At 33.3% G+C, this 22,354-nt stretch overlaps 1 protein-coding gene across 3 annotated transcripts in view; it reads right to left on the bottom strand.

The window, feature by feature from the left end:
- The window catches only part of LOC116343627 (Kv channel-interacting protein 4), a 92,908-nt gene that overhangs the window by 16,997 nt on the left and 53,557 nt on the right, over positions 1-22,354 (bottom strand). Inside the window, exons 3-7 of one of the 3 annotated variants that reach the window (XM_031771814.1) lie at positions 19,366-19,427; positions 16,239-16,804; positions 15,799-16,012; positions 3,976-4,167; positions 1,132-1,146 (exon numbers count right to left, since the gene is read on the bottom strand). In XM_031771814.1, coding sequence (XP_031627674.1) covers positions 1,132-1,146; positions 3,976-4,167; positions 15,799-16,012; positions 16,239-16,496 — 679 coding nt within the window. In that variant the 5' untranslated portion in view covers positions 16,497-16,804; positions 19,366-19,427. Of the gene's footprint in view, positions 1-1,131; positions 1,147-3,975; positions 4,168-15,798; positions 16,013-16,238; positions 16,805-17,096; positions 17,154-19,365; positions 19,428-22,354 lie in introns of those variants that run through there. The other 2 variants (XM_031771815.1, XM_031771816.1) reach the window with 2 other exon arrangements.

Below are 22,354 nucleotides of genomic sequence, written 5' to 3'. Positions count from 1 at the left end.
TGAAATATATAAGAAATGAATAGAGGACTAAAAGAGAAACTATCTTAATGATACACAATGCTACGCACAAATATGGATAAAATCACGTTCGAACTAAAAATAATATTAATTTCCCATGTTCATGCATTTTCGGGAAAATGTTCCAAGGTTGAGCTGCACACAAGTGACAGTGCAAATATTACTACGAATTAAATAAATCAAACTTCAGAAGAAACCGAGAGAAGCTGTGTTTGGATTGTATTTTCTATGCAAGTGGCTAATAAATGTAGCGAATATTGTGTATTTACTATTCTATCTATTTGGTGAGTATGTTCTGAATGCACATTGTACACACACACACCCATACGATAGCGCGATGCAAGAATTTACATGAATAAATAGCGAATATTTGATGAGAGATGGTTTCGATATTAAAAACTTTTTACTATTGAATCAAAAATGAAATGAATCATATGGAGATATTTATGTAGTCGTATAGAGCATTTGAGAACAAGAGACGAGCTAAGATTACATAACATTCTTCAGTTGAATTCATTCCATTTGCAATTGGCTTTCGGTTATGCACAACTCATTTTGAGTCGTTTTTGTGCTCTGTTTATTTTTGCGTATTCGTAATTTATTATAAATATAGTGATATGGTAAGGAAAGTAGCGAATAGAAATTACGAAAGGCATATCTATATTTTATAATACATACACAAGATCAAAGCTCGAAGAAAGCGATGAGCAAATTTGGCTTTGATTGAAAGCGTTTTTTTTTTTATTTAAAAAAAAGAAAACAAATTATTTATGTAAGGTAATAAATAGCGAAAGGAAAATCAGAATATACATGAAAATATTCTATATGTAGAAGAGCTTATTTAATATTCGATTGATCAAAGTATAAGCAAAATAGTTACGTTATTTTAAAGAAAAATAAACATATGTATATAGAGTAAAGAGTGTGTGTGAGAGAAAAACTTGAACCGAAAATGGGTATATACGAGCGTTAAAAGTGAACTTCAACTGGACTAAAAGAAAAAGAATATAATATGGAAAGTTCCGGTCAAAGGAATGAATGCAGATTACGAAATTGATTTTGTTTTTTTTTATACAATATATCATATGCTGGAAAAAGCAATTATCACATTACCTCCGGTTATTTCTCCTGGTTTAAATAGCGCGTTCAATCAAAAACAACACACAAATCACAAAAAAACAAACACGAAGAAGAAAAGAAAAACGAATAAATGAATTTTGGTTCAGCAAATTTCTGGTATTAATTAATTGTTGTTGCTACAAAAATATTTCGAAAAAAAATGTCTATCAATTAAAATGGATCAATTTTACAAAATTAATAATAAACCATTTTGGTCCATGGACAGTGAATTGTCTGAATCTAAAAGACGTAAGACCACTTTCATTTGAAAATTGGTGGTTTTAAAAGTGGTGAATGTGTGCGTGATTAATGCAGACCAAATATAATGCCCAACAACAAATCTAAATTTCCCACGGAGATATGATAAATGACAATTGCACTCTGATTGATGTGTGTTAATATATATTCAGTGTGAACCCTACGTCTGTCTACGGTAGGTGTTATAATACTGCAATTCGTGTACGTTGTGCATCAATTTCGTTCCATAAATATATATATGGATGTGTATATATATACTTATTAGTGAGTGACGAACAAGAACCCATTAATTACTTTATGTTACTTAGAATACATGCCCGTGCCGGCCTGATTTATATGCTGTATATGTAATATGCATATTTTATAACTGTTATGATGATGCACAGCTGATGAAAACCTAATTCAATTTTCCCGTATGACACCAAATTAAATCGAAAACGCAATTCACACATCAAAAGGTTTCAGCCGCAGAACATAATTACGAATGAATAGACAAGAATGCGATGACGATAAATGTGTGCGCTGGCGCTCAACACAACCGTTGCGACACAATATCAGACTGAAACCGATTAAGAGTGCTACATAATTTGTGTGCACTTGACGAAATTGATCAATAAAATCTCTATGCGGTTTACTAATTAAATAAAGACACAAAATCGAAACGAAATAAATCAGCCGGACTTCGGCTGAATCTATAAAAAAACACACACACATAAATCTGACAAAGGATGCGCTTTTATCCACATTTAATCGATTTCACAGACAATTTATATTTTGATATGCGTCACAAACGCACATGACCACTGCGAATGCAGGTGATTGCATCAGCTTTTGACATTCCAATAATCATTTTTTGATTGAGTGTAGAAATTGGAAAAAAGTTGTTGCAATCGCTATGGTCCTTTCGTTATTGTTATTACCTACACAAAGACACGTAAAAAAATCCACGAGATATTCAACATTGATTTCAAAAAGTAATATATGTATCAAACGATAACTACATCAATCAAATTCACTTATTATAGTCCACCGAGAAGTACAAATAACATGCAATTTTAATATTACGAATGACAATGTATTTTCTGGGAACTTTCATTTGATTCAATTCAAAGAAAAACGCAACAATTTCGCGTAAAATTGGGATTTTATGATTTTCTATTTTATCTGAGCTACTTTTAAATATCTCTGAGTTCATGGAATGGCATTCGTTTTCAAGGATTCTTCAGCCAATATCTTTATCTTCGAACGGAATTTGGGATTTGTGATTTAATGCCTCTGTGCATTGGAATGTTAAATGTGTTTACACTTTTATTTTGCTAGATCGGCTATACACTTTGTCACTTGCATGTGTTCAAAGCGATCTAAGAGATGATTTATCGTTTTTTGTTTTGCTTTTTTGTGCAACCTTCTTTTTTAAAATGCACCAATTGCTGCTGCTACCGTTCATTCTCGGCGCATACAAACAAGTGTGAACGTTTCAAAGATGAAACAAGTATTATTTACAGCTAACAAACTGAACAGTAAATTAAATGATCGGCGTCTATAAAAAATGGAATCCTCTTGTTGGCGCGTGTAAAACGTGTTTTATGCACGATTTTCATCCCGTCCATTTGTGTGCAGAGACGCTTCTATACACTTTATTGCTTGCTTAATAAACAAGAAATTGTGAGAACTGCTTACGGGTTTACACGTCACAAAACTTGTGAGTGAACTACAAATTAGAAGAAAAAGAAAAATCACGCGACCAACAATAAAAACACAAGAAATTCACTGAAGCAACCAAATGCAAACGGAATTTTCATATAAATTTCAAACAGAAATCTAGCGAAATTTATTTAATCAAAAAATGGTAGCGAATGTGCATTTACAAGACGGTTGCAAATCCATAGTTTGTATTTTAACGAATTTATGTTTGTATTTTGTTCGCATGAAATTTACTTGCTTCATAGCAAATGCAATACGACAGCAGCATTTATTACATTTGTGTTGCACATTTTTGTATTTAAAATACAGATCCGCTGTTTTTACTATCAACCGGAGTAATTCTTTTTTTCTATTATTTTTGTTTCAATTTTAGTATGGTTTTTTTTCGTTTCTTGTCGTTAAATCTCCTGCCTTAAAAGTAAATTATTTAGTTTCGTGTATTTTATAGCTGCAAGAAATACAAGTCCGGGAAAAAGAAATAGCACAAACACTGCGATGAATTCTGATCAGTAAACATAGCTGGTCATGTTTTACATTCCAACATTTTCTGGTGAATTGTGATTATAGAATTTATGGATTAGTGTGCATGTATATGCCGAAAATATTCTATTTTCTCTAAATATATATATTCAACTTTTCCGCATCTAATTTTAACGACGCAACCATTTCGGTCATTTCGTTCACGTATACCTTTAACTAATTCCCGTTGTTAACACCGACGAATAGAGAGAAGAATGAAATTTCGTAGCCGAAAGAAATTTGTCGATGGAACACGATAAATTGAATGCCATACCTATCTCTCTCTCTATTTTCCCTTACGACAGTACCGAAACAGAGAAAACTTGGAAATCATGATTGGAAAATATGCATACAAACCTCCTTGTGGAAAGAATTGCGAGTAGATAATTTTGAAAGTATCCTCTTTAACAACGCCAGTTGGACACTCGGCCTTAAATCCACGGTAAATTCGTTTGATTTCTGCTTCGGAAAAACGTGTTGACCGACTTAATGCACTTAGTGAATCCGGGCGATAGCGTGGTGTTGTTTCTAATTCTTCTAATTCGGAATCTGTGGCAATAAAAAAAACGGAAAATGTGAGAAAACAATTTATGAAAGTTATAAATATTTATAAAAAAAGAACGGAAGGAAGAAAGAAACAAGGAAAACAAATATGATGCTGCTCAAAAGAAAAGAACTACATGGAAGTGTAATCGTTATCTACACATTTTTTTTTTGCTGGAGAAATCCATATTTTCACGGTTGTTTGCACAACGACTTTTTCAATTCAACAACGATTCTCTTCTCGCTTTTTTCTGTGCAGTTTTGGAACTCATCCAAATACCATATTGCCAATTTTGCCATTTGCCACCTCACCCATAAATTTCAGATGTACTAACAAATTTGACTCCAATTTTCTCTTGCACTTTTGTGTCAACCCGATGGCATTTAAATGGCCAATTGTTGGTAATGTAAACATTTCAATAAATGTGTAATCGTCGGAAATGCCAACACATAAATTTACTATCTCTTATAGTGAAATCAACAAGTTTCACCATTTGTTTCGCAAAATGGAAAATTTCAATTTGATTTCGCACAGGTGACTCCGACGCAACCTCTGTATCAAGATCAAATATTTCAATGGTATTAATTAACACTACACTGTGCTGGTATTCATGGTATAAACTACATTGCATTACCTATCGCTTTTACGGGTAACCTTTGTATTTTCATGAGTACGGCTTTCTGGTGCACAAAGCTCGATTAAATCAATTGAATAATCTCAAGAATTTTCAAACAAACAAATATTTACAAATGATTTTCACTTTTTGCCGAACAATTGCCAAAACACTAACGATTTCAATGTTCTTCAATTTCAGATTCACATAATACAATTGCGATGAATGAAACGCATCAGTTTCGGTTTCTATAAATAAAACGGAACGCAAGAGTGCCATAAATCAATGACGGTCATAAGTTATGAACGCGCGAGTGAATGGAGCGCATTCTCATTGCTTGACACTCTGATCGGAAAGGAGTTCACTTGCATCAAAATGCACTTCATGTACAAAGAGTTACAACTTTTGTTTTGACACATACACAAAAACACAATCACCACGCTGTCGATTGCTGTGTGACAAATATGCTGTTGTAATTTCAAACACAAAACAGCTGTTGCCGCTTGCGTGAAAGTCGAGATACTGATATCTGTATCGGATATTGTCAGATATGTCCGATTTAATTCGGGTTCACAACATGCCAACGCATACAAGCATACAAAAACCCATACCATTATGCATACGCTCACAATTTCACGCTTCTTTTTTATCAGCACGGGAACAGAACAGCCAAAATGTTTGAATTGAAACGTAAACAGAAAATGAGGCAAAAAAAAGGAATGAAACGAACAAAAAAAGCATACACACATCACCCATTGAGTTCTAAATTTGAAAAATACACGCTCTGATACACCAGGCCAGATATTTCTGACATTTGATGTGTTGCTTTGAACATGCAGAAATAGAACACATAATCGTGCAATCGCCAACACCATTTCGGTGTGTGTGTGTGTTTGTGGATATATCCAAATGTTTTTGGTCGCATCTTGAAAAATCATGTATGCATCCAATCAAATTGTAATTGCGAATGCATTTGCTTTCTGTGGTTTGTAACATTCAATATTGTATTCGGATTGGTTGGGTCGCAACTAGGTGGTGTGTGGTATGAATTGGTCATGCTTTAATTAGTAAAAGGTCCATTGTTAGTATTAACTTGAATGGAAAGAATAAAAATGAAAAAAAAAAGAAACAATCATGCATCAACTATCAATTTAACCATTGCAATGTTGTAATTGGCAATCTAATTACATTAAACCAAAATGGAAAAATGAAACCGAAACCAATTTGACAAAGTAAATATTCGAAACGAAACAACATATTTTGTTCTCTTCTTCTCTCTGCACACGTTGCTTTGAAAATCACTACTTGACCGGAGCCACGTGTCGGTCAGAACATATTCAGAATTAATTCTGAAATCCGATTAAATCGACAGCTGCGTAAACAAGAAATATGTGTTTTGATATATTTTACGAATTTATTTGCAAATTCAACGATGCTCGGTTGAAATCTTAGCTTGATCTCCTGCCAATAGCCGTGTGAGTGCGGTGAATATTAGACATTTCGATATCAACAAAACCACATGTCTAGACATAAAATACACAATAATTACGTATTAGGATAGTACATGGAACTCCTATTACATGCCATTAGTTTTTTTCACCTCCTCTATTCGCTTGAACTTGGCTGTATGAGTGCATGCGCACTAGGGTGTTTCCACATGAAAAATATTAAAAAGTGGCTATTATCATTTTGAAGAGCGTTAAATTCTGTATAAGATGATTTGATTTTTGATGCTGATTGGTGGCCGATGTCACTTCCTGGACTAAAAACACATTTGTAAATTGATTTCATGTCGCATTCACGCCAAAATCTGTAATTGATGAAAATATAAGATTGAACTAAATTAAAAACACTCAAAATAATTTTAATATCAAAATAATTGCCTAAATATTAATGAAAGTAACACAAAAACTCACAATTTTACCACAATAAACCAAAACATTGCAAATTCGCCAATTCATTTGACAGAATGACATTTGAAGCGTGATTCGCTTACGCATGACAAATGACAGGTTATGTGTCAAATGAATTGGCGATTTTGCATTGTTTTGGTTTATTGTGGTAAAATTGTTAGTTTTTGTGTTACTTTTTTTGAATATTTAAGCAATAATATTGATACTAAAATTATATTTCATATTTTTAATTTTGTTCAATCTTATAATTTCATTCTGGCGTGAATGCGACATGAAATCAATTTAAAAATGTGTTTTTAGTCCAGGAAGTGACATCGGCGACCAATCAGCATCGAAAATCAAATAATCTTATACAGAATTTTACGCTCTTCAAAATGATACTAGCCACTTTTTAATATTTTCCATGTGGAAACACCCTAATGCGCACTCTTGTTTGTGTCGATTGAATGCAAAATAATTAATACAAAAGCCCGTATTTCGAACAATATCAATGAAATTCCAACAAATGGTAAATTAATTCACTTTAAGGAGCTTATCGTACAACAAGCACCATGTAACATCGGCTCTGTCTGATATAGTAGTTTTTTTTTACGGTCAATGCTAAACAATTAGAGCCATGGAGGAGAGAGAGAGTGTGAGCGTATGTACCATTTGTTATCGAACCAGCATTTAACAATGGTGTATGAGATTGGAAAAGTACGCGCTTATTTTGGCATTGAATTAATTATTTCATTAATCAGCATTTGCATTTAATACATTTCGTATTGGTATTTGTGCGCGTTTGATCTCGCCAAATGTTCAATGTGATTTTACGTTTTGTTAGCGTAGAAGAACTTTTCGAACATTTTCCATCGAATTAATTTTGAGCGTTACCTCGTATTCATGGCAAACCGATGTGAATCTATGTAGTTTTTAACTTATTCAGTACACAAATTGCATTACAAACACAGCGACTGAAACAGACAGAGAAAAAAAAACAGTGGAAATGAATGAAAGACGGGATTTGACATTTTCTGTGCTGTGCGCTGCTGCTGTGTGTTTAGTTTTGTTCGTTGACTTTCTCGTTTCGTCGTAAAATCACCGAAATGAAAAACACAATTATAATTCCGTTTGAAGCTATTTCAAAAAAAAAATAATGTGGTGAAAAGTAGCGAGAGAGCTACGATACGAACGACAAATTTACGCCGTTGGTCGGGTGTGCGAACCCGTAAATGAGCAAAATGTGGCGAATTCATTTCAATTTCGTTTGCTGCTGTTTTTTTCGGGTTGTGTATTAGCATTAGGTTTTTTTTTCCTTCGTACTTTCATTTGCGTTGATGAGATCAACATGTATTGTGCTTGAGCAACGAAGCTGCAGAGCATCAGAGCAAAACGGTATTATGTCAAGGTCTTTAGTGTGAATGGCGCGTACCATGTAAAAATAGCAATGTTAAATGAACAATGCGTCTTTTTTTCGAAATACGTACGAACGGAATTCTCGACACGAGTGTCAACTGACGTTTACTTGCAGTCACACGACCGAAAAATAACCAAAAGAACATGGAAAAACTTACAAGCACAAAAACAAATCAATTGAATTCATCTTTGTGCTTGCTCACCATTTCGTGTTGTTTAAGAGTAAAAGTTCTTTTTAGAAAAGATGGAATTACTGAAGTTTTCACTTGCCTTTCATATGCATGCTGCTGTAGCACGCTAGAACAATGCTTAAATATAATCGTTTCAAATTACAAATCAAATACAACAGTTGTGATCCAGTTCAAGTTTCAAAAACAAGATATTCGAAATCGACGTGCTTGTGCTTAAACTTGACGGCAAATTCCTTGAAATTACATGGAAAAGAAAAGAACGCGATTTATGTGTGTTTTCAACAAAAGTTCTAGCGAATTTATATTCCCTTTTCTCGTTGATGAATTTCATAACTCGAATACGTGTATGTAAATGCATGGATTTCATTTATTGAATATATATCATTATTTTAAGTCTGCCACTCAATCACTTGTTTTATCTTTTGCATTTCATTTTTATAACATCTTCGTACATACACACATGTTCTCGTATACGACATTCCCATCACGACATGATATAGATTAAGGGGCTTAATTCAAAATTTTCAACGACTGAATTCTATAATAATATCTAAGTTAACTGAATTTTTCAGCAAACGAATGAATTCCAGTGAATTCTACGGCGATTTCATTCAAATATGTGAGATAGTGGTGAATAGTTTCTGCTGGCAATTACTGCAATATTTATATTTTGTTTAACAAAATTGTAAATGTTTTTTATATTTTTTTAATAAAAATTAATTTTATTTTCAATTTTGAGCGATTTTCTATCGAAAACAATCGGAAATATTGAAAAAATAATAAATTAAAAAATATTGCGGTTATCATAACCTCACTTTATTACTTTGACACATTTCATTCTATTCACACGAATTCACCGAACTCATCAATAACCATTCGATTCAAAAGTGTGGATTTACGTGAATTCCTGTGAATTTTTGTGCCGTATTAAGCCCCTAGTCGTAGATACTGCATTCATTCGAAAGTGTAATAATATCCGCATACCGATGATGATTTTCTTCTCAATCGCTGTTCGACGAAACGATAAAAACAAATCTATTTAACTATAGATTTTATTATTTTCTTTTGACAGCATCTTCAACATCATCTAAGTATTTATAATTCATATTTTTCTGAATGCATAATTTAAAATCGTTTCGGTGATGGAACGGGAAATGTAGCGGTGAGAGGCGTGTATGGAATGTAACTGATCCGTTCAACTGAGAAGAGAAATGTTATCAAAAACAGTTTATATGCATCGTTTAATTTTACATATATTCTCTTAACATCATTCGATCATAAAGAGGCCATATTATCAGGATGCTTAATAAAGTGAATTCCAAGGAGAAAAAAATTCCAAGTATAAAATTGATTCGAATGTATTCTGATGCAGGCAAACAAAGGAAAACACACACACATACATAACATTCTATGTCAAACAGCCTATCAACGACAGCGTTAAGTGTGTGTGTCTACGTAATATATGTTTGGCTTCATCAAACATTCACGATGGCTGCGATGATGATAATGCATCCGTTATGTGCACATCACTTTATGATTGAAATGCATTCAATTATGCAATTCAAAATATATTGATGAGAGCTAATATGTAGATGAATGCCTAAGGCATGGCTTACGATATTAATGCTGAGGAAATCATTTCAGACACGTAATCAAGACAGAATTTGGATCGACAAACATTTTATACTGATTGAACTTCTGATTTAATTACCAGGAGAATTTGAAGATTTTTAAAAATCCACCCAAGGCATTCAACGCCATTGGAATTTGCAGAAACGCCAAGAGAAAATATATTGTACTGAAAACAATTTTTACAGGTTTTTTCCTCGTTCAAAAAAAACTAGCTCTTTCATCCGGCCACACTGTATTAAAAATGGCAAAGCAATTTATCAAACCGAATCCTCTTGAGAGATACTTTCATGTGGTTTATTTATTATTATTTTCAATAATAAACGATTTGACTTTTGTGTGCATGGTTTATTCATTCCTGTTTGCAACTGCAATACTATTGACTGAGAATAAAATAAATATCACATCGCTTGAAAAGCGGCTTAATGCAGACAACCTGTAAGAATTCATTTAGTGGTATCGCCGTGACCAAAAAAATTCGAAAACGAGATGGAAAAGGAAACATGCAATCGAAATATTGTGGCATCGCTATAAATCAAATGCATCTCTGGTTTGCTATCAAAAGCTTTTGTTTACACCAATATGCCATATGTGTCGGTCGATCGGATTCTGTGAAAAATCGTGTGAATTGGAACGAATATAATCGGAAATATCAATAAACACACACAAACACACGTATGAAATTTCATTTCCATCGATAAAACCAACTCATGAAATGAGGTAAATGAGTTTACGTGGCTCGAAGCTGAAATTCTTCAAGCATTTTTTTTGGACAGAATATTTCAAAGTGGTAATAACATTCATACGGGGGCTGCGACGGAGAGATGTCCATTTTAATTCTCGCCATGTCAAAGCGACCAAGCATTGATGGGTACATGTCCCAACACTGCACACAACTAAATAAACCAATACATATCACTGTCAAGCGTAAGGTTTAATCAACAGCAAATGAATGAAATGGACACGGTTCAAGTTGTGCAACCAATTGAATTTTTCAATCAACAACTTCACTATATTATGTATCTATTTGTTGGTATCATTTGCTGGCGCAGCCATTGAGTTTTGTATTGGGATCTATTGATGTGAAATCGATTCAGTTTCGTTATAATCTAAAACATTAATCCAGTCACATTCTATATCGAAAACTCTATTTCCGATTCGATATGTGTTCGGAAGATTTGTCCGTTTCAGAGTTCAACAAAGTTTGTGTCCTTCAATAACAATATGAAAGTTTACGGTGATGTTGTACAGAAAGAGGCAAAAAAGCTCGAAATGTGGAGCAAATGAAAATCAAACCGTGGTAAGCCAAAACCTTCGTACCTACCAAAAAATATTAACTAGAAAAACTTTCTCTGGTAAAATGTATGACCTTTTTTCACTCTCTTCGTTGTTTTCTCTATTATTATTATTTTGTACGTAAAAAGATTGCAATGGTTGAACAATTCCGTCTAACAAAACTTGAGCTGCAAACCAACCAACGAAATTATTTATGATTCACATTCAAAAGTTTAAATACCACAGACCAATATTCAGAAGCAATGCAAAGAGAGATCCATATGGTTGAAAAGAGCAATCTCTGCTTTTTTTTGTACTGTAGGAATAATTCAGATTATGAATCATAAATAAGTGATTCTATTCCTTATTTCAGTGCATTGAAGTGAGCTTTGGCTGTGAGCAGTGAACGCTTATTAATACATAATGATCGTGTCTATTGTGTACGAAAAGTCTTATTTCTTTGACGACTTTGAATGAATCCAAGCGTTTTTTATCATTTACAATTCTTCTATGAATGTCAAATCTAATTAAAATTTAGATGGAAAAGAAGATGAATTCAGCCTCCCCTCACGGGCAATATCGACCCGTTTGTTTGAAGATGTCGTATAGAGAAGCAATGGCAATTACTTAACGCGAATATTTTAATGGCAATCGTTAAAATTCATAAAAAAGCTATAAAAATGGCGCACGTGCTGAGACCATAAACACATTTCAGCGTTTTTTTACGCGGAAATTGGTCTTTGTCGATTTAAAACGTTCCAGCGAAAAATGCTATCTATTTACATGACCGTTGTGACCTTTTTATAAGTTCTAATGGTAGGAATTTAACTTTTTACCACGTTTTATATCCCACATTGAGGTTTTGTATTCGAAGAATTTTCGACTGGAAATTTGTTATGAAAGCATTGTGTCGAAACTTTTTCAAGCACTTGCAAATGAATAGAATTAAAAATTCAAACTTAAAAAAAACCAAAGCATGAAAGCAACGCAGAGATATTCAAAGTTTAAGATAATTTTATTTCACCAAACAATGTCTCCATTTAAAAAAAAGAACAGAATTGTTGAAAGAGAAGAAAAACGTTTCAATTCAAATTGAAGAAGAAAGTAGCGCAGCAAATGACGCGAAAATGCGTGCAACATGTGATAAAAACCGAAAAGAAATCACTTCAATTCGGTCCCATTTTTATTTACACTTTTTTCGACTGTCTTCTCCATTAAGCATGTGATAAAACATGTACGTTTTTTTTCATTCTTTCGATTTATAGATTTGATCTCCGTTTCGCCCCTTTTTGTTGCCATTGGTTTTTTTTATGAATTTTGTCAGTTTCACTTAACATTGGCCATTGGCAGAAGATGCTGATGGTATACCCAAAATCAATTTCCTTCGAGTCCAAAACACTATATCTTCGTATTGAGTGACATTTATAATCGGGTCATGAAATATGTATGAGATATAAGTTTTGTGCAGTTCTTCGTCCATCTGCTCGATTTTTCAACAATTTTTCTTTATTATTTCATGACCGTGTGCCATGAATAGATGACGACCAAGACGCATGACATGAAAAATGGACATGGAAAAATGTGTTTCACCATCGATATATTACATTTTTCAAGCATTTTGTGGTTTGTAGTTATTGAATTTCGATTAATATTATTCAAGGTCTGAAGAGATTTGGGAGAACTTATTGAGAATGAAATAAGCTGATTCAAAACAAAGAACCAAGTTGGTTTTCGCAGAATCTGTAAAATTCTCTTAAAAACAATTTAGTTCATTGGTTTTTCGGTTTGAAAAATAATAAAATTGAGCTAATTTTTCTTGCTCATAAGTTCACATTTCAAATTATTTTCCATTGTGAAGCTGAGCGCTTTGTAAACACAGAGAGAAATTCAGTTCTCATGATCGCCACAATGGAAATTATTTTTCATCAAAGCCAAAGATTTTTACCGCGAAAAATATATTTGTGGTTTCCGTTCTCGTTGTTTGTATGCAAATATAAGGAAGCTGCGCACGTTAAATCAAGCAGATGTGATGTGGTTTGTAGCCACTTGTTAGACCACATTCCAAATTCTACGATTTACTAAGCAAAAACCGTAACAGCAATAAAACACATTAAATGGAATTATTCTCTCCTAGCCGGAAGATGAAAAGATGCAAATGCACTCGAAAAACTTTATGGATTTTTTTCTCTTTCTCTCTCTCTTTTTCTCGGTGCAAATTCACGCATGACCGATTCCATGAATATTTCAGTTACCGAATCCATTTGGTTCTTGATGTATCTTCAACTTTCAACAATCTACATGGAAAGAATACTGCAATTTCATCTGACGCATACTGAATTTCATAGAAAAAGCATTCACATTGTGTTTTAAGTTTTTTCTCTCGCATAGTTCATTTTTGCTACTATCAAAAAAAAAAAGGAAACGAGAACAATAACATAATGGAAAACTGACTTCCATCAAGGCTGAGCATGAGCATCCAATGGATCGGAAGGTCATTTTCATTCCATCAAAATTCAATGAATTGAATTTGGTTCTTTTTTTTCTTTTTGATTGAATTGCTTTTTTTAACAATCATTGTACGAGTAAATATTGATTACAAATTCCATGAAAATGGTTTACTCTCTGAGTTTTTCATTTTTAAAATCCACATTCGATTTCGAGAATTTTACGAAATATAAAAAACGGTAACTCTGGCATATGAATAATTTCTCTTGTCTCAAAAAACCGACACAGTTTCTCACACTGGTTATAAAATGTTATTAAGTTTTATATTCGCTTAAATTCAGTCCCAAAGGAGCGGAAAGAGTGAATTACGGTGATTTTAAATGCAGTTTCCTCTAAACGAATATGGTACGTTGAAATATAGCATGGATATAAAGAAATAAAACACACAAATACCACAAATAATATATTTGCAATTAGTATACTTCAAACGAATGCATGAATCAACCGATCGCAATAGTTTTCTTTGATTTTTCGTTCCACCGATATATAAACCATCGAAGCGAAATGCATCACTAAACTTCAATATTGACGTAATAATTGGACTTGCTGCTTTTTTCGTTGATTTCAATTGAATTGATTCTTTTTGTTCAACATTTTCATTAAGCTGTTTATTGAATTTACGGTTAAAAATAAAACCTTATGAATAACAGTTTCGTCGAAATGAATGTTTTTGTTTTTTTGAATGGAATCGAATGAATTGGTTGTAGATTTTGATTACATTTGCTATTTTTTTTTGGCGCGCACAAATACTCACTATCAAAATCGGAGACCATTTTGCAATAAAATCGCCCCGTTTGTTTTTCGCTTCGAAATTGAACGTAATATAAATCTCTGACAAAAATTGTTGTTCAATTCAAAAGCAATCTAATGTGTTACTAAAATCGATGTTTAGTTCGGGATTCATTGCAACGTTAAAAACAGACGTGTTTATTGGAATATTTTTTCTTTCTCGGTGCATTTTGGTCGAGATTTAAGGAAAACATTGAGCGTGGTTCATAGATCAATATAGATCGTTGTTGATCAACAACGAAACAGATTGGTTTTCGGTGCCGGTGTTCGTGTGCACCGACACGCACACAACATTAACACCCTAGTAATGTGCACACGTACGACTTCATGCGCGTTCATGAAAAGCAAATAAAACTGAAAGCTGTGTGTAATTAAAATTTGTTGCCGGAACCGTTCGAAATAAATGATGACGAGCTTAAAATTGCATACCATTCACCTCGTTCGCGCACCCAATATATGTACGAACGGCCAATTTTTCGAACATATAGACATAACTTTTGTGGTTTGTGCAAGGAGAGAGCAGCACAACATGTTGAGTTTAAACCGTGATAAATTGATGCGATATGTTTTAATATACACATAGACTATGTGTATGGCAGAGTGAGAGACACGATGCCATATGCAATGCATGTTATGCTGTGCTCAATGTTCATTTTGTGAAAATTAAGTAATAAAAATAAAACATGGTAAAGAATGTAGTTCCTTTTTTTGTAAGCAGTAAATGCATTCATTTTTCGTGAGAAAGAAATGCCACAAATTCACATTTTTCACGTTCCGAAAGAGTGAATTTTGCAAATAAAATAAAAAAACTTTCGAAAATTCAGTCATTCAGACAAAATGTACAGCTGTTTAATTGAAGCGTACGCTTTAGTTTTGCAAAAATAAAAATATTTACTTTACTCATAATGTCGGAACGTGTTACATCCATCGCAGATTTTTGTTTTTAAAAACTCAATTTGGAGAAGAAGACATTGTATTTTTTTCGTTTTTCGGCCCAAACAAAACACCTTTTTCAAATGAACTATATTTTTTTAGTATTTTTGTTTCGAAAACTTTTTACACGAATCATCAAATGTATTTCAAAATTTTCGCCGTAAAACTGTTACAGTTAGTATTCCAAAAATTGAGAATAAAATTGTTTATTAAAGCACGTTCGATTGGTTAGTTAGCACGTTTAAATCGAATTAACTTATAAAACTACAAACAAACTTTTGTTTTTATTGGTTGAGAAAAAAGGCTTAGATTATGAAAATATGCAAAACAAAAATGAAAGAACCAAAAAATTAGAGAATGGAATCGAAAGGAAATAGATGTGAGTAAATTTACCGTTTGACGATGAGAAATTAACTCCAGTCCAAGCGTTTCTTATGTAATTAAAGACACGTCTGTAAAACGGACGTTTATGACGCCGATGTCGAACCTTTTTTGTACCGGCGGCATCTTTTTCGGCGGCAATTTGCTCAGCATCGTCGTTGTCATCGTTGAGTACAATTTCGACATGCTGAGGCTGTTGAAGCATTTGTGATGATTCAAGCAATTGCTGCAGTACGAAAATGTATTCTTTATGTTAGTAAACAAACCAAAAAAAAAAAAAACCAAACAAACACACAAACAATAGGAAAAATTGAATTTCAAGGAGATTTCGCAAAAAATTGGTTGTCATTCATTGTTTTTTTTATTTTTGCGAAATCTCATCAAAATGTTGGCATAGTATATTCTGCACGTTATTTTCAACATCTACCAAAACATATATGGATTATGCTTACTCGACTTGGAATTGGTGCAGTCGAGATAGTCGATATTGCAATTGTGGAACCGTTTCCACTGGACGAAGTGCAGCCGATCGTGTTCGGGTGTTGCTGCGTTTGCAATTGTGAATTCGAGCCACTTTGTGTTGTCGTTGTGATACCAGTCGTTTGTGAGTGTTGTTGTTGTTGAGCATTTGTTCGATTGGTTCGTAGACGTGTAGCACTGGTACCCTCATGCTGAGAGATTGTGGGTCTCTGTGCCTGTGTACCAGCCATGTTATTGGCCACATTGGTTAACTCACCATTTATTTATTGGCATGTCTAATTGTATTATTTATTTATTTTAAATAAAAAAAGATATGTGTCAGTCATCATTTTTTTTATCCCGCCTTTTTCACATTTATGCACCACCAAGTCACAGGTATTCACACACACATATACACTATAATTGCAATTCCAATGAAACAGCCATTATGAAAATGCGCGAGCGCAAACACTAAACAATTTTTATCATTCGAACTTCGATTCCTTTTCTTCGGTTACTTCGAAAATATGTCGTTAAACCCTGTTTTTTATTACACTGACTGTAACATTGAAAGAAAAAAATGAAAAAATATATCCTATTTTTTAAATTTTCAATCAGTCACAATGCTGCACAATGTATTCATCAAAAAACACTAACAATAGCTGAAGCCTTGATAAAACAAAAAAAAACTGTAACTATTTTCAACGATATGTACATATAAATCATATTTTTATATCATTATTAATGTTTATTTGTGCACTATCGAATTGCTATTACGTGTTATTGCCGAATCACAATAAAAAAAACTGATCGTAAAATTGAAATACACACGTGGCGTGTCGAACGATTACCATCAAATTATTACATCCAAATGTACGACGTGCCACAAATTTAAAAAACAAATGTAAATATGACAAATTCAAAAATAGAATCAAATTCGATCGAGGTTTTGTGTGGATTTTTTTACTTGAAAAAAGTAACAATAATGACAAAACATAGACGAAATGATAAAAAAACCGTTTGTTGACGGAGAATCGAAAATTGAAAATAACACATTTTCGACACGACAGGCGCTTGTTATAGTTATTTTTCTTTCGAAATCTAAATTTGCCGCAACATCGTCATAATTTCAACAGTCGGATCGTTTGCTTGTGTCGATTGAGAGCAACAATTAACGTTGATTTTACATCGCATTTTCGAATGCATTTATTTTCATGGTTGTTTTTCTAATAGCCATTTAACACTTTACATGCACTGACGTGTTCGACTGCAACTTACAGTAATACACTTGCGCGACAAAGGTAGAGACAATCGAGAGGGAGAGAGGGAGAGGAGGAGATAGAGAAAGGGAGAGAGGGGAAAAAGAGAGAAAGATGAGAGAAAGATGAGAATAAAATGATGAAGCATATGACGGTGAGTTGCTTACAGTTCTGCTGAGATTCACCTTTCAATAAATTCAAATCTCATATACTTTTATCTCACTATAGCTGGCCCCAATTTGATTCTATACGATCTCTCGTTTCTTCGGCACACTTCGAAATAAAAAAAAGCCTGCATTGACACAGTGATGACGCATTCGAATTGTATGTTTTGTTTTGTCGACAGGCACTCTCCGTGTGACACCAAGCCGTATTGTAACTTTGAAGCATATTTGAAAGTATAAGTGACTATCTGCACGATGCGACAATGGCATTGTTTTTATATCGAGCACACATCTCATTCTCATATTGATGTTAAGTGCACTAATGTTTGGTAACAACAAAACGAAAAAAATGAAATGTCCCTTAATTTTAGATTGCACTTAGGTTCAATTTTCAAATGCGCAATAATACAGTTGCACTGCTTGATCATTTGCGATATGAGTGCCAGCAGCTATAGAACATAAAAAAGCTTTGACAATACATTGTTACCACCAATTCGCTGGCAAAATAATTGCTTAAGATTCATTGCTAGATAATTTATATTGCGTCCCTTTGACCCATACCGTTTGGATCTCCGGAGAAATAATGTTTGTTTTTGTTGTCGTATCACTTAACGATATCATTTGATCATATCCATCGCATTTTACAATTTGCTTTACGCTTGCCATCACCCGTAAATACAATGTTGCCATAAATAATATCTTAAATAATAAAATGGATGATTTTTCCATCAGCAGCAACATTCAAATGTAATTGTGATCATATAATTATAATTTTTGAGATGGTGTTTTGAAGCAGCATCAACAATCAACCAGCTGAGAATAGTAGTGCATCTAAAAATGTCAATACACATTCGAAATGTAATGTTCAGATAAAATTGTCGCCATTAAAGTCGATAAATGCACGCATCGTTTGCGAAAATGAAACAATTCTGTGAATTGTTGTAAACGAGCGCGATAATACTTAATTTCTTTCTATCTGCCATTCAGCAAAAATGGCTTTCAGATCGTCAGGTAGTTAAGAAAATGACAAATGAAAACCAACACGAAAACCCATTATCAACTGTCTCACTCTCTCTCTCTCAACGGAGAGATATTATGTCCACTCAAAATAAAGTCGTTATTGTTTCCATTTTCTACTTTTACAACCGAATGACGAAAATTGAACGGTTTATTTACTTCGAAACGAGCGCTCGTTTATAATTTGTGTTATCTTTCGACAAAAACTCTTTTACTGAACATTATTGTCAAATACGGCACAGTCTCGTTTGGTCCTTTCTACCCATTTCTCTCTTTCTCTCTCAAACGATCATACGAACGTAAAATCTGTCTTATTCTTACGAAAGTGAAATAAGAGAAGTTTAAGTAAACTATGGCAAAAATATAGTTCGCCGCAATTTTTTAATATTATCTTTTTCTCTTCTAATTTATATTGACAACGTTGCACATAATTTCATTGTGGAACTATATATTTAAGCAATTTACGATGCAACGATGGTTACATTGTTTTTCTTTGTTGAATTTCATTTAATAACAACAAGCACTTCAGTGTCACTTGAGAGTGAAATGGAACGATGTTCGGAAAATGAAAATTTTAACGAAAAAATTAACTATACATGTTACAATGAGTATTGTTGCTATAGCAATTACAATTAGTGCACAAAAATATTTTCAGTTTGAATCAGTTTGTTATCACACACTTTAGAATTTTTATTGATGCGATGCAAATACAGTCCCAAATCCATCCATCGCCATTTTGTATCTAAAACGAAAAGTAGAGAAAACGCAAAACAAACAGCAATTGGTTAGTATTGGATTAACTACATTTTTTAAAACTATATTAATAAAATTGTTAAAAGATTTTCCACTCACACACACACAATTACAGAACACACCCAAATAAAAAAAACATTGTTGAAATTGAATTGAACAAGCATTGCAACTAGCTTTATGTTTTTCTAATATTTCCGAAACAAAAATATACCGACACCGAATAATAACTTTAAAATGGATGTGCAAATGCCTCGGGTATTTTTGAATCGACATCATCATTGCAAAGTTCGAGTTTTCAACTTTTAATTACAAATTGTTTGACAAGAGAAGAGAAAAAAATTCATCGGTCGTCTAGACAAGAGACAAGAACAATGCGAAACAATTGAGCCAGTCTCTTGGTCGCTTGCTCGGAAAACAATCTGGCTTGCAAAACTCGCTCGATATAAAAATAGCTTCGAATCGAAATGACAATAAAAAAAATTGTCGTCGGTGTCGCAATCGTATTTTTGCATTCATGCTGTTTCATTCGAAATACATAAATTATCATACGACTCCCTTTTTCGCATCATTTTATCTCATCTTTTTGTTCGAATGATTTAATATCCTGCCGAGCTCATATTTTTTGCTTTGACGCTTTTCTAGTCTAGCTATAAATTTTTCTTTAAAAAAAAACATTATCAAACATAGAAATTTGAAATTCATGAGTCCATTTGTCGAGTGAATAAATGAAACGAAAAAAAATATATAAATATTGATAACATTCAGTGCTCAGTGACCGCCGCAATTGAATTCGCGCTTGCATCATTCGACAAACGAAAAATTACATCGTTTATTTTGAGCACCACAAATAACTCTCAACCGCGCTCTCAACCATGTGGCTCGTCAGCAGATGATAATCGACAGCGTGACAAAAACGAATTTTTTTCTAAATTAAGGCATTTTTTTTTCTCGCTCGCTTGGTGTGCGAAGAGGCAACATTAATCAATGTTCGTGTAATCCAGTTGGCCAAAATGTGTTGGGGGAGAAGAATTAGATTGCATATTGAATGATGTTGCATACATGCCAGAGAAAAAAAAACCACCAAAATATTGTGTAAATAATATTTTCTGGCAACAGTCACCCGAGAATGTGTGACTCATAACCGACGACAACTGATAGACATAAATAATTAACGAATAGAATTCCATTTATTGCCTAAACAAACCATTTTACATACAACATTATTTTGCCCACCCGTCCTGAAATGTGTGTTGACTAATGTGAAAACAATTTCGAAACGAATCGTTTTGTTTTTTTCTTCAAATGTTGGTATTCGGTCGTTAATGTTTTTACACAAAATGAAATTTGCATGTGCTTGATGTGACTGTTGAAATTGGGTGTTTGTTGACTGCTGCCACATAGAAATCACTTGTCATTATCAGACTTTCATTACCGAACAATTTTTCGAAGGGTTGATTGATTGATAAAGTCATTAAAATATAAAACGATACCCGCCGAAATTGGCTTGTTTAAATGGTAATTCAAGCCGAACAAACAAGTGCTTCAATCCTATAATGTACAGTGTGTGTTATAAGAGGCAAGCGCGATGGGAGAATCACTTCCACACATTTCCTGTGTGATATATACTGTTCGCTTGCATATTACATGTGCAAATGAAACACTTCACACATAACCACTTTGAATATTATATCGCCCGGAAAACATGAGCCAATATACGAACGCATTAATTTTTAGTTGTTGTTACAGCTCGAATGAAAAAGTTTGTCAACATAATGCTGGGCATATTTAACACAGACAAATAAACGCAGCGCAATGTTGTCATCGAGAATATATTTCATGCGAATACAAAATAGATTTGGCATAAGCCATGCTGTCAAATGCGTGTTTCCGTGTCAAACATGATTTTTCTATTAAATATCAACAATCATCGATCCAATGGACACATTATTAGATGCTCTTTCATTTGTACAGAGATAATAAAATCAAATAAATTCAATTTTCAACATTGTATGCACACATTTGTCAATGCATTTTGTTCAATCATACAAAGTCTCTTGTCACTTTACTCAAGAAAATCTCAATAGCTATTTTGTCATCCGTTTGTACTCACAATCTCTCCGATTCTCAAAACTTCTCAGAAAAGGTTTTTGTAATTGTTTGGTACAAACGTCGACAATATGAATCGTTGCGGCGAAAGAGTAGCTCTTATTTTTCTCCAAATAATACTGCAACATAAAGTTTTTTATGAATAGTTTATTTGTTGTATTACAACAAATAAACCGTGTGAAAAAAACTTCATGTTGCAGCATTATTTGCAGAAAAATAAGAGCTACTCTTTCGCCGCAACGATTCATATGTCTTATGATTTGTAAATATTTTCTCGATAAAAATAGCTGATACGGCCATCGGAAACATCTTTTATAGAACTAGGAAGTATCACTTTTGTCAAAAAAAAAAAAACAGCATCTTCGATATGAAGCAGCAAAGAAGATTTCTATAAAAGTGTTGCATCACGTGAAGCTTTGCAATGCAACGAGAAGTGAACGAAGAACGAAACGTCGATCTTTGAGAATTGTACGTATATATCAGCAGAATTTTGTTATCTCCGTTCTTTTTTTAATGTTCCTTATCCATTATCCATGCAATAATAAGCATTCAAGCAGTAAAAAGATACTGTTACATCTTGACTGTGGCACACGTCCAATAAATAATGCTGCTATTGTGCAAAATGCACAATATATTGTACACACTACATGCAACTCGCAACCATGCTACAATGTTCCAATTTTAATATCTTAATCTTATTGATTGGATAAATAGAAAAATAGAGACGATAAAGTTTATGCTTTATGAATATTGATAGGATTCTGTTGTTGTTGTTGTTGTTGTTGTTGTTGTTGTTGTTGTTGTTGTTGT

This window comes from Contarinia nasturtii, unplaced genomic scaffold (genome assembly GCF_009176525.2).
Source record: "Contarinia nasturtii isolate CC-2019 unplaced genomic scaffold, AAFC_CNas_1.1 Cnas_scaffold_1037, whole genome shotgun sequence".
Classification (NCBI taxonomy): domain Eukaryota; kingdom Metazoa; phylum Arthropoda; class Insecta; order Diptera; family Cecidomyiidae; genus Contarinia; species Contarinia nasturtii.
The sequence above is the reverse complement of the archived record's forward strand: the minus strand, read 5'-3'. Positions and strand labels throughout refer to the sequence as shown.